We start from the raw sequence: 13,037 nt of genomic DNA, 5'->3' as shown, positions 1-13,037 counted from the left end.
TGATACAGTTTGGGAAGGGATTACGAAGGGGGCCAATATCAGCAGGCAGGGATAATGGGGCGCCGTCCTAGAAGCTGGTTAACATTCCAGGAATGTAATTAAGTTATCCAAAAGCTCTCCAACAATAGCCTTTTTTTAAAAGCACATTTTCTGAAATTATCTGGTTCATTTATTTGTTCACTTCTTTTTCATAAACTTGAGACATGATCTAGTTTGCCACTATTCCCCTGTGCCAAAAGCAATACTATCACATGTGCAAACCCAGCAACCCTTGTTTAATGAATGTGCCGATGACATTTTAAGTCTTTAAGTATGCTGACATTCAAAAACTTAGCCATATACTTTTCTTATTTTCCCAATGCATTTTACCTTAGCAAGCTGATTTGGTTTTATTCTATTTAAGACTTTTACATTTACTTTAGCAATTGAGATTAGTCAAGTTTTCCTGTGCTACCTTTGTCCAGTTTTGATTTTAGAGTAACACTAGCTCATAGAACCCAATAGAAGTTGCTGTGTTTTTCTATAAGTTTACAAACCTGGGGTTCGCTTACAAAACCTGTTTGTTATTTTTATTGTGCTGGAGAGAATTGAATTGACCATCTTACTTTTATATATGTTCTAGTAATATAGCTTGTCCAATCAGATCTAGGTGTTTTAAAACCTCATTTGCTTGCACACTATAAATAACCCCCTTCCATCAGGTCCAGGAGAATCATCATCAGTCTTTCTTAAGCAGGGAAAGCTGTGTTCTTGATTTTATAAGGGGGTTTTGTGAGTCTCTAGGAAAGACTTTCTAAATTGAATTTAAGCAATGTGTATTATTTTTGAAGCTTTTACATTTCATCATTATTTTTAAATATGTTAATGTAAGGTTTTAAAAGCCATGTTCTTTTAATTTTAAAATGTTTCACCAAAGGTCTGAGTGTAATTTTATGAATGAAAGAATTGTTAAAATTCTTTTAACTTTGTTAAGGAATTTTCCTAGCTTGTTACAAATGTGCAGATTTCTGCTTTGTATTGCATTGCATTTGGGGAATCTCGATGACTTCATTTTTGTAGCACAATTTCGGATTTGCATTTTTTGGTTGTTTTTGTGGGCGTTTACTCACATACATAAAGGTCCAACAAACATTTTGCCTCACTTTTAGTAGTTAGACCTCTTGAAAAATTCAGTGCCTAATATTCCTGAATAATGATGAAAGCTGCTTTATTACATCACTGACTTTAATACTGATATTGGCATCATACCAGCAAAATGTTATTAGACTTGTTGTGTACCCTACACACTAAGAAGTAAATCTATTCTTAGTTGTTCACATAAAGTAGTATAGGTACATTTTATCTTTTGGTTTATTAACATGTCCTGGTTATAGACTTCATGAAACCAAGCTACTACAACTCGTGGAAGGAAATCCCCTGTTAGAAGGCACTTGAGAAAACACACAACCTTCATGGAAGTCCTGATTTACTAGATGCTGGCTGGTGGCCTATGGTCATGCTCCTCAAGGACCTAAGTCAAAAGCTGCACATTTGCAGCCTACTTCAGCCACTCAGTGTATCTCTGACCCAATCATTTAGTCACTCTATCCTCATTAAAATACAAACCCTACAACACAACTCCAGATCTTCATTTTCATAGGAATTGTGTAAATTCTCACGATAGTCTTAAATTTGTTCTTTTTCAAAGGTATAGTGGCATTCCCACCACCAGGGTCCTGCTAGAGGGACTGCTAGATCTATTTTGAAGTACGTGTTGTTGTTTTTTTTTTAAGATTTATTTATACAAGAACCGGGGTACAGGCCAGGTGTGCGGGAGGGTGAGAGGATCCACCAGAGACAGAGTGGGGAACAGAACAGACAGACTGACTGAAATACACTGCTGAGGGGAGCAGAGGGAGAGACAGGAGGGGTCTGCTGCGCCATGTGGGTATCTCCCTGGCCTGGCTGGGAATCGAACCTGCACTGCAGAGGCCGCAGACAGCTTCACAACGCTGCTCTCAGCCCGCTGCGCCACCGGGGAGGCCCAGTTTTGTTTCTTTGAAGTTCCACTCCAACATCTTGAATTATTTTTTCAAAACTATACATCAAACTCCTTTAGGAATCTCAGCCACCAAAACTAATTTTTTTTCAGAGTTCTGCTTATGAAACTAAGAGTCGGAGCCAATTCTCATTTGTCGCTGATGAGACAATTACTGCTGGTTGTAAAGCTGTCACACGCCTAAGCTCTTTCTCAGAAATTGAGTGGCTCTGAAAAGAGCCTTTGGTTTCAGCGTGGGGCGAGCATCTGGTCCGGGTGGCTTGCTGGGTTTACACCTGGTCGGGCATCGCTCGCCCCGGACTTTGTGTGGCGGCTCTCGGCCTTCTCGGGCAGCAGCACGGCCTGGATGTTGGGCAGGACGCCGCCCTGCGCGATCGTCACCTTGCCCAGCAGCTTGTTGAGCTCCTCGTCGTTGCGGATGGCCAGCTGCAGGTGGCGCGGGATGATGCGCGTCTTCTTGTTGTCGCGCGCCGCGTTGCCCGCCAGCTCCAGGATCTCGGCCGTCAGGTACTCCAGCACCGCGGCCAGGTACACCGGCGCGCCGGCGCCCACGCGCTCGGAGTAGTTGCCCTTGCGCAGCAGGCGGTGCACGCGGCCCACGGGGAACTGCAGCCCGGCCCGCGACGAGCGCGTCTTGGCCTTGGCGCGCGTCTTGCCGCCCTGGTTCCCTCGGCTACACACAATCAAAAAACCGTTATAACTGGGGGGGTGGGGGGAGAACTATGGTTGGGAACAGTGGAACCTATTTATAGTCGAATGGGAGACTGGTTTGCTCTCTGATTGGCTGATGTTTGTAGCCAATCAGAGCGCCTTGCTGGAACACCTCATTTGCATACGCAGCGCTACACCCCAGCCTATAAATACCACGCTCGCACGCGACGCATGTCAGACAGCTAGGCGTCAAGTCAGAGGGGTATGCTCGCCACGCCAGAGCTGACTTCAAAGGGCAGTACGTTTCCAAGAAAGGCTTCAAAATGTCTGTAACTGAAACACAGAAATTGGGGGAAATCTAAAGCGAGGCTGCAAAGAAAGTTGTTTGTTTACACTTACGAGGTGCTGAAATAAGTTCTCCAGGACGCTGGTAGTTCTTCAAATGCCAAGAGCATCATGAACTCATCCATCAGCAACACCTTGGGTGATGTATCATATTTGCCGCATTACAAGGGCTGGACGGCGACCCAAACGGCCGTGCGCCTGCTGCTGCCCGCGATCGCTGGCCAAGCACGCCGTGTCTGAGGGCACTGAGGCTGGCGCCAAGCACACCAGCTCCAAGTAACGTGACCCAGCCACCAGATGAGCTTCATAACCCAAAGGCTTTTCTAAGAGCCACCCACCCTTTCCAAAGGGGCCTGTAAGCGCTTGGTGGTTTTCATTATGGGTGGGCCGTAGGACTAGGTGACAGCGGCTGGTAATATTTCTTGGTCCATTTGCGCTACTTAATGCAGTTGTGAAGAGTAGTCAGACGTTACTTCCCCCTACAAACATTAACCGATTGGTTGGTTTAATTAAGCATCTGCAGCATTTTCAGAGCTCGGAAAATTTGGGGGGCTGTATTTTCATCTTATTACTAATTCCTTTTTATAAGTTTATCTTTGGGAGACAAGGAGACAACTAACCTGCATGTTATTTGTGCATAAACTGATTTAGATGAACCAGTCACCAATATTTTAAAATGTGACGTGATAGGCCACTGATACGTTACATGTGCAGTGACTTGTCAACCGAAGCACCAACAGTGAAACTTGTAGTGTACGCAATTACTTACCATTAATATTTCCAACTATGTGGGACAATCGATTTTAACTGTTGTCCCTAAACCACTTTGAGCCCCAAATCTTCCCACCACCCACCTTTGAAAGAACGGAACATAGAGACGACCTTGGAGTAACGTCTCCAGGCCCATTATGGTTACTATTGTTCTTCCCAAAAGCCTTTGCGGATGGCCAGCTGCAGGCGGCGCGGGATGATGCGCGTCTTCTTGTTGTCGCGCGCCGCGTTGCCCGCCAGCTTCAGGATCTCGGCCGTCAGGCACTCCAGCACCGCGGCCAGGTACACCGGCGCGCCGGCGCCCACGCGCTCAGCAGTTGTCCTTGCCCGCTGGGAATCCTAAGGCCGCTCTAGATGAGCGACTTTGCTATACGGCGGGCCGTGGGCTCCCCTGAGCTCCGGCTGAGGGAAGACCTGAAGCTTGAGGGCAGTGGAGGGCACATTAACCCCTACTTCGCTCACATCGCTGTTTATCTCGGTGCTAACCTGACCATACTCTATAACCACTTACCACTTCTGCCTCACTCGCCTTGGGGAGGCCGCTTAGATAACCGCCAAAATAAGGCCTACGCCTCGTTAAACATGTCACAGCTTTTTTTCGAAAGATGTGGGTGGCTCTTAAAAGAGCCTTTGGGTTTAACGGAAGAACGCTTCACTTGGCACGTTTACTTGGAGCTGGTGTACTTGGTGACGGCCTTGGTGCCCTCGGACACGGCGTGCTTGGCCAGCTCCCCGGGCAGCAGCAGGCGCACGGCCGTCTGGATCTCCCGCGACGTGATGGTCGAGCGCTTGTTGTAGTGCGCCAGGCGGGACGCCTCGCCCGCGATGCGCTCGAAGATATCGGTGACGAAGGAATTCATGATGCTCATGGCTTTTGAAGAGATGCCCGTGTCCGGGTGCACCTGCTTCAGCACCTTATAGATGTAAATCGAGTAGCTCTCTTTGCGGCATCTCTTGCGCTTCTTCCCTTCCTTTTTCTGAGTTTTGGTGACAGCCTTTTTGAAGCCCTTCTTGGAAATGGTAGTGCCCTTCGAGGTCAGCTCCGGCATGGCGAGTGCACAGCGCTACAGCTCCGACTTGCAGCTCCGAATTACAGCTTCTTCCTCTCCGGCTCTTCCCCAGGCAACGACTGGTGCTTGAAACTGGAAAGAGTCTTTTTTATAGGCACAGCCCCTTATGACGTATTGGGCAGCCAACAACTGATTGGACATTGGGGGTGGCGTGAATGCAAATGAAGCTCTTCTAGCAAGGCTTTCTGATTGGCTAGATGGTATCAGCCAATCAGAGAGCACATCGCTCTCCACGCTCGGTCCACTCTAACGGTCGCTCGTGTGTTTAGCCGGAGATCCGCGTTCAACATGTCTGGCCGAGGCAAGCAGGGAGGCAAGGCCCGCGCTAAGGCCAAGTCTCGCTCGTCTAGAGCGGGCTTACAGTTCCCAGTGGGCAGACTCCATCGCCTGCTGCGCAAGGGCAGCTACGCGGAGCACGTGGGCGCCGGCGCGCCGGTGTACCTGGCCGCGGTGCTGGAGTACCTGACGGCCGAGATCCTGGAGCTGGCGGGCAACGCGGCGCGCGACAACAAGAAGACGCGCATCATCCCGCGCCACCTGCAGCTGGCCATCCGCAACGACGAGGAGCTCAACAAGCTGCTGGGCAAGGTGACGATCGCGCAGGGCGGCGTCCTGCCCAACATCCAGGCCGTGCTGCTGCCCAAGAAGACCGAGAGCCGCCACCACAAAGCCCAGAGTAAGTAACTCTGCACGGGGTGGGGCGCCCCACCCGGGGGCCTGAACACCCGAAGAGGAAAGAAACCAAAGGCTCTTTCCAGAGCCACCCAAGTTGTCAGTATAAGGCTGTGCATAAACTGAAAAACCCGCGCTTCACAACGCTGCAGAAGCGGCAAAGCTGCATGTGGCTGGGTATGAAGTCACAGGGCTTCGGCGGTCATCAGGGCTTCGGCGGTCATCTCGTTGCCAGGGTTCCCTGAGGCTGTTTTCTGCAGGGATGAATATGGCCAAGGAAACCAGACAGAGCTCGTGGGCGCTGGAGAGCCTGTGGGTTGGATCTGCTTCAGCACCGGGTCAGGAGAGCAGCCATCCTTGTGAGCTCTTGGGGGCAGGTTGCTTAGTCCACACGTTAGTGGAGCTGTTGGGAGAAGGAACGAAGATCGGTGGCTGCACAGCCACGTAGGTCCTGAGCTTGGGTGAACGAGGAAAGCTGTTTGTAAGCTGTCAAGAGAGCTGTGGGAGTAAATAAGAGCGAGGGAGCCATCAGTTCTCAGTTTAACGGAGGTGGCAGTGCTACAGGACATCACTGAATCTAGCAAGGCTGCATGATTTCCTCAAAATACTCTTTAGGAAGGGATTTCACACTAGCTGGTATGGATCAGTATAATGAAATATTTAGAGGCTGCAGATTAGTAAAGCAAGAATTAGAAAGTAAGTTAATGTTAAAAATTTAAAGGGGCATATGTGGATATTTGATATCTGCTTCTTCACACATATGCCTGGTAAAAAATAGAATTTTTTCTTTGAAATGTGGGATAAAGTATATCTTAAAGAGAAGCTTGACATTATGTGTGCTGGGGAATTACTAGTGTCAGTCTCAGGCAGGAATGTGACATGGTCACATCTATCATACTGCTTTGAAGTTTGGGAGTTTGTCATATTTTTTCAAGTTCTAACTACCAAAAGCAACAAAATGTTAACGTATAAATTATTTTAAACATTAATTTCCAAATGTTAATTTGAAAAGCAAACAGGCTGTCACATAATTAGTGTACATTATCTGACACTTTCCTATCGCAAAGAAAATCTCAGCTCTCTAAAACACTGCTAGATACATAAGGCATGAAGAAAAGTATAAAGTATATAGTTCTGCAAGAAGTTAAAGGATGAGAATAAATTACATAATATGTCGAATTGGGGAATCAAATTATGAAAGAGTCAAATCTCTTAACATACATAATTATTAAGACATGCAATTTGGGAGGGCACAAAAGAAATGACTTTTTTTTTAAAACTCAAAAGGCTAATGTACAGATACCTTCAATCAAGTATTTAGAACACAAATAGTTGAATAAATGAAGATATGTGAAAAATCTAAAGAATTTCAAATAATTTTTTAACTGCTAACCAAAAAAAGCAGGCGTAGCCTTATGCCACCCTCCACCCCCCCCCACCCTCCCCTGCAAAATACGCACCCATACTTGCCACAGCATAGAGTATGGAAAGAAAGGAAGTGACTTTCCAGAAAAGAAACCTGACAAACACTACCTCAGCCAGATGACCAAGGTTAACATCAGAGATAAACATGCTGATAGCATTTACCCTTAATATCTTGAGAAAGTTATTTGCCTCATTAGTCTTTCAAAAACTCACAATCCCTATCTAACTATAGAAAAACATCAGAGATCCAAACTGAGAAACATTCAACAAAATATCTGGTATGTAACTCCTCAAAATTGTCAAGGTCACCAAAACTGGAAATTCTGAGAAACTGTCACAGCCTAAAGGTGACTAAGGATATTATCTACTTATCTGTTTATATATGTCATATATTTTGGATTGGATCGCAAACATAAAAGAAAATTAGGTCACATCTAATCAAACTGAAGTTTAAATTCAGTTCACAGTAATGTCAGTAAGGGAAGCTAGGTGAGTAGTATGGAATTCTCTGTACTGTCTTCACAACTTTTCTGTAAATCTAAAATTATTCCAAGTTAGAAGGTTTATTGAATAAAGAAAAACAAAACGAACTCATTTTTTTTTAAAAGTCAGACAAGAGTCCTAAATCCAAAAGCAGATGAAGAAATTCTGTAATCTGAAAGTACAAGTGGCTTTGAAAAGAGCCTCTGAATGTTATCGTCGTCCCAGAAGAGCTGACTTGTAGATGGCGTACTTACTGAACACTGCCCTGTGCGTAAGGCACCTGACCAGGCTCCTGGGCATCAGCAGGCAATAGCCCTTTAAAATTCCCTGTAGATGACAGTCAAATGCCTAATGTAGTGAGCCAGGCCAGTGGACTCAGCAGTAATGTATTCAAAGGTCACTACTTCCATAGATACAGTTATGGTGAACCTGCTTCAAGATCTGTCTTGTGGACCTTAAGTGTAATAGCACTGTCTGTGACATTCCTGTGGCTTCCTGCCTTTCTTCTTGTTTCGATGGTGACTTCTTGGAGACTTTATGTGCCAGAACAGAAAACTTTGAGAAAGTGATAGAAGACATAACCTTTCATTACCTTGAATAAAAGAGGATGACAAGTTGCAGAACCTTGGGATTTATTTATAAACTATGTGAGGAACTGGGTGAGCTCAATTGCAGAATGTAATAAAAGCAAGAGGCAAATAAATGGTTAACTTTATTGTATAATATTGTCACCAGTCTAGTAATCCTAAGTTCCTCATCCTTTCCCTGTTCATCCTTGCTCTCTTCCTGTTGCTTTTTTGCAGACAAAACCAGAAAACCAGTTGAGACCAAGTGAAACTAGAAGTAACACAAGGATTATGCTACAGCCTCATTACCATAGTAAAAAGTATGCCCACCAGTGCCAGGACAGATGCAGTCAAGGCCAAATTTAGAAGAAAAACTTCTGCTTATTTCTCTGAAATCCTCCTGCTGCAAACCTTTTAGCTTCACTCCATAATGCTCCCCCATATAAGTCCCTGCTTCTCCACATTTCAGGGGTGTGTTTTTTTAGACAATAATCCGCTATCATAACTCATTCATAGGGATGTTCAGTATGTGTTACATGAGCCATGACACTAATGAAAACAGTATTTTGTGACAATTGTGTTTGTTTGTGTTGGTTTAAAAACAATGCTCTTTACAAAGCTGTAAAATTCTGCTTCAAATATAAGCAAGCCATTTTTGTTCAAATGTATTTCATTCTGCAAATTAGGGGGACATAAAGTTGGGGGAGAAAAGGGTGTCTGTTTTGCACAGTGTCTGGCACTGTTTGGTAAGTCATGAGGGAAGGAAAATGGAGTGGATATAATGGGAAACACAAAAATAATCTTTGAAACGAATTAAGTTCATTACAATGAATGTTCACATTTATAAGTTGAGTGAAGATACAGGCACAACTTATAGGAGTTATTTCCTCCAGTTATTTGCAGTTATTTCCTGAGTTATTTCCTCATCCTAATTAACTTTTTTTTTAAAAAAGATTTATTTATTTATTTATTTATTTATTTATACAAGCACTGGGTACAGTCAGAAGCATGGGAGGGTGAGAGAATTCACCAGAGCCAGAGCGGGGAACAGAACACAGAGATGGACCGAAATACACTGCTGAGGGGAGCAGCGGACGCGGCAGGAGAGGTCTGCGCACCATGTGGGACCCTCGCCAGCGGACGGGGATCGAACCAGAGCTACAGAGGCTGTGGGCAGCTTCTCAGCCCAGCGTTCAACCACTGCGCCACCAGGGATGACCCCTAATTAACTTTTTAACCTTGCATTTTTGCCGTTCATTTCAATGGTTCTACTAAATTGGTCTCACTAAAATCACCAGCTGCCAGTCAGCAGGCTCTCATATTCCTGATACTGCATGGCCTTTTTGACTAGGTTCTAACTAAAAATTGTCTTGTCCATGACACCATTTTTCTCAGTTTTTCTGATATTTTTGGCCCAAGGGCTTTCATTCTTTGACAGCAGTTTCTCTCTGTATACCTTTTAAAGCTGCTTTTACTGTATGTAATTCCCCTGAGTGATCATATCCAATCATATTGAACTTTGATTGCCATCTATATGTTCAAGAGACAGACACTTGTGAGCATTTTTTTCCTAAAGCCCAGACTTGGGTTTATGATCCATTCCACCAATTTTGAGCATAAAAAGTACCAGATAGGGGGCCTCCCTGCTGGCTCAAGGGGTTAAAATGCAGCACTATGGAGCTATCCGCAGCCACTGCAGTATGAGTTCGAACCCCAGCCAGGGAGGTGACCCACACAGCGCAGTAGACCTCTCCTGTCTCACCTGCTGCTCCCCTCAGCAGTGTATTTCAGTACATTTGCCTGTTCTGCTCCTTACTCTGTCTCTGGTGAATCCTCTCACCCCCACACCTCTGGTCTGCACCCCAGCTCTTGTATATATAAATAAATAAATCTTTTAAAAAAAGTACCAGATACTGTTCTAGTCAACATTCCACTATTATAAGTGTTGCTGAAGCAAACATCAGTAAGTATATGTTGTTTTGCCTCCTTCTACAGTATTTCCTTTGCACATATTTCTTTATTGGTGATACAGTGCTAAATAAATTTTTCATTCTCATTCACATAAACTATAATGTTTCATATAATGCTGTGATTTTTTAGCCTATCACAGCATGTAAAATACTGAAGATAACAATTAATGATTGGAGGAATACATATATGTATACACTGTATAATTTTTTATCCTGGGTTTCAACTGCTTATTTTTTTAGCATTTTAATGACAAGATGATAGCAATATAGAAAATGGAAGGGGACAAAGGCATCCATAATGTCAACATTTTGACAGATTTATTTTTATTTTTGTATGTTTTCATTTATCCTTTATGCATACAGAATATTTTCTATTTCAATTTCATTATTTTTTACAACATCATGTAATCTGAATTTTACTGATTTTTATAATTTATATTTTTAGTAGCTACAAGTGCCTATCAAAAGACATTTATTGAGCACTTACTATGCACTACACCCTGTTCTAAATTCCTCATGTACGTAATAGTTTAATTCTTAAAATAACCTTATATAAGTAGCCAACCATTACTATAGCCATTTTGCAGATGAGATTAAACCTGTTTGAGACCATGAAACTAATAGTGATGCTTGTATTTCAACTCCAACATTTTGACTCTAGAGTACCCTGATTGAATTAAATAGAGTATCTCCTTTTGTTGACTACCTAGGCTGCTTTCAATATTCATTATTACAATCAATGCCATAATGAACCTGTGTGTGCAAAGAGCTTTTTCTTAAGTATTGCTTAACCTAGTCCTAGATAAAGGATGATTGGGTAAAGAGTATGCAAGATTTTATGGCTTTTTCTGATACTATTAAATTACTCTTACAGGTGTTTACAACAGAAAGCCATCAGCAAAGCATGAGAATACATGTTTTTTTTTAAAGATTTATTTTTTATTTATACAATAGCTGGGGTACAGGCCAGAGGCGCAGGAGGGTGACAGGATTCACCAGAGATGGAGTGGGGAGCAGAACAGGCAGACAGCACTGCTGAGGGGAGCAGCGGGCAAGACAGGAGAGGTCTACTGCGCCATGTAGGAATCTCCCTGGCCGGCAGGAAATCAAACCCACGCTGAGGAGGCTATGGACAGCTTCACAGCACTGCGCTCAAAAGCTGCACCACCAGGGAGTCCCAGAATACATATTTTATACTCACTGTATTGAGTATTATACAAACAAAGATATGTTTAGTCTGTAGGGTAAAGCGCTACCACATTGTTATTTTAACAACAGTCAGTCTCCTGACCATTTTCTGATAAAAAAAAATTAAAAGTGTATATAATGTATATACACTTACACAAATGTTTACTTTTAACAATTTGTCATATTTGGGGGCCCATTAAAAATTACTTAAACAACTAATCCCCACCTATTGTTTTCTAACATTATAAAACTTCAGTTATGTTAGACCCTTAAAAGAATATTTGCAAAATCTGAATAAAATAATTTCACAATATAGTCAGTAAATTTTCTAAACTGCCTCTTGATGAAGTACACATTCCTTATTAACTTCAAAGATGGTTGGTTACACATGAGTTTCCCCAAAGCCAAATATAATCTTAGCTGACACCAGAGGGAGCCAAGTAGACATTCCACATGAAAATATATGCAATTTTTAATGCAATTTTGAGATAACTCTGAAGAAAATGTAGAGTGAAATTATGACTACTGCTTTTATTACACTTAGAAAGAAAAATAGAAATCAGTGCTTAAAATATCCATTCAGACTTCAACCTCTGTAAACTAGGAAAGATATAAAATAAGGCAGTTAAGTGGTGATTAAGTGAACAAATATAGGACACCCACAAATGCCTAAAAAGATGTTTCAAGATATAGGACATCCACAAATGCCTATAAAGATTTATTTCAATTATTGTTTCAAGCTACTGGATTTGGAAGTCAGGCTAAATTCTTTTGGACCCCTGGATCCTAAGCTGTGTTAGTTTTCTACTGCAACGTAACAAATTACCACAGGCCTAGCAACTTCAAACAGCAACCCATTATACTTTTTGTTCTGTAGGTCAGAAAGCCTGTATAACGGGGCTCTGAATACTACAGGTATGAGAGGATTTAGTCCTCACTGGGATGTTCTGAGGGAAAATTCTCTTCCAAGCCTATTCTTGTTGGCAGAAATCAGTGCCCCAACGTTGTAGGAGTGGAATCTTCATCCTTACTGGCTGTCATTTGGAGGCCACTCTTTGCTCCTACAGGCCATCCCCAGACCTTACACCCCCTCCATCTTCAGCTAGCCGCTGTGCACCAGATCCTTCTCATGTTTTGAATTTCTGACTTCCCTTCTGTGAGGAGGCAGAGAAAACTTTCATTTTAAAAGCCTGGTGTAGGTTCTCCCTGGTGGCGCGGGGGTTAAAGACACAGTGCTATCAAGCTATCGCCAGTAACTACAGCACGAGTTCCATCCCTGGCCAGAGAGCTAACCCACATGGCACAGCAGACCTCTCGTCTCACCCGCTGCTCCCCTCAGCAGTGTATTTCAGATCTGCCTGTTCTGCTCTCCACTCTGTCTCTGGTGAATCCTCTCACCCCCCACACCTCTGACTTACACTCCAGTTCTCGTATGCATAAATAAATAAATCTTGAAAAAAATAAATAAAATAAAAGCCTGGCTTATTAGATGAGGCCTACCTTCTAACCTCCCTATTTAAAGATCAATAGTGATATAGAACATAAGCCAATTGCAGGAGCAAAATCCATTCCATCCTGTGTCCCAGGCATTACATAGGGTTTGAAGACAAGGGAAATCCTGAGGCCAACTCAGAATGCAGCCTACCACATTAACCAGGAATGAGGATTATAATTTCCATGCCAGGGGTAGCATGAGGGCTAGTTGCAGGTGTGAGAACTTCTGGGCCAATATTGGGTACTCCGTAAACTGGTAGCATGAGAAATCATTGTCTTTGGCTTGACTGTCTGCCTCTGCCCTCTCCATTAATGTGACTGGTTTGGTTTCCAGCTTCAAGCTAGTTCCTGACTAATACTCTTT

At 43.4% G+C, this 13,037-nt stretch overlaps 4 protein-coding genes across 4 annotated transcripts in view; 1 reads left to right on the top strand and 3 right to left on the bottom strand.

The window, feature by feature from the left end:
• LOC119251707 (probable small intestine urate exporter) overlaps positions 1-4,371 on the bottom strand; it is a 32,140-nt gene extending 27,769 nt beyond the window's left edge. The window contains exon 1 of the mRNA XM_054698360.1: positions 3,917-4,371. Coding sequence (XP_054554335.1) covers positions 3,917-3,941 — 25 coding nt within the window. The 5' untranslated portion in view covers positions 3,942-4,371. The remainder of the gene's footprint in view (positions 1-3,916) is intronic.
• LOC119253518 (histone H2A.J-like) lies at positions 2,252-3,660 on the bottom strand. Its single transcript, XM_054698417.1, has 2 exons — positions 3,655-3,660; positions 2,252-2,758 (listed from the first exon to the last, which is right to left on the bottom strand). The coding sequence occupies exons 1-2, from the start codon at positions 3,658-3,660 to the stop codon at positions 2,267-2,269; spliced, it is 498 nt and encodes a 165-aa protein (XP_054554392.1). The 3' UTR covers positions 2,252-2,266.
• Positions 4,372-4,433: 62 nt separating the features above from the next.
• Positions 4,434-4,961, bottom strand: LOC119251706 (histone H2B type 1-A). Its single transcript, XM_037518949.2, has one exon. It carries the CDS (start codon positions 4,852-4,854, stop codon positions 4,471-4,473), a length of 384 nt encoding a protein of 127 aa, XP_037374846.1. The 5' UTR covers positions 4,855-4,961; the 3' UTR covers positions 4,434-4,470.
• Positions 4,962-5,132: 171 nt separating this feature from the next.
• LOC119251705 (histone H2A type 1-H) lies at positions 5,133-8,731 on the top strand. The gene is made up of 2 exons (XM_037518948.2): positions 5,133-5,551; positions 8,259-8,731. Exons 1-2 carry the CDS (start codon positions 5,164-5,166, stop codon positions 8,288-8,290), a joined length of 420 nt encoding a protein of 139 aa, XP_037374845.1. The 5' UTR covers positions 5,133-5,163; the 3' UTR covers positions 8,291-8,731.
• The last annotated feature ends 4,306 nt before the right edge of the window (positions 8,732-13,037 follow it).

The sequence above is a fragment of the Talpa occidentalis genome, unplaced genomic scaffold (genome assembly GCF_014898055.3).
Source record: "Talpa occidentalis isolate TD23 unplaced genomic scaffold, MPIMG_talOcc4v2.1 talOcc4.2, whole genome shotgun sequence".
Lineage (NCBI taxonomy): Eukaryota > Metazoa > Chordata > Mammalia > Eulipotyphla > Talpidae > Talpa > Talpa occidentalis.
The sequence above is the reverse complement of the archived record's forward strand: the minus strand, read 5'-3'. Positions and strand labels throughout refer to the sequence as shown.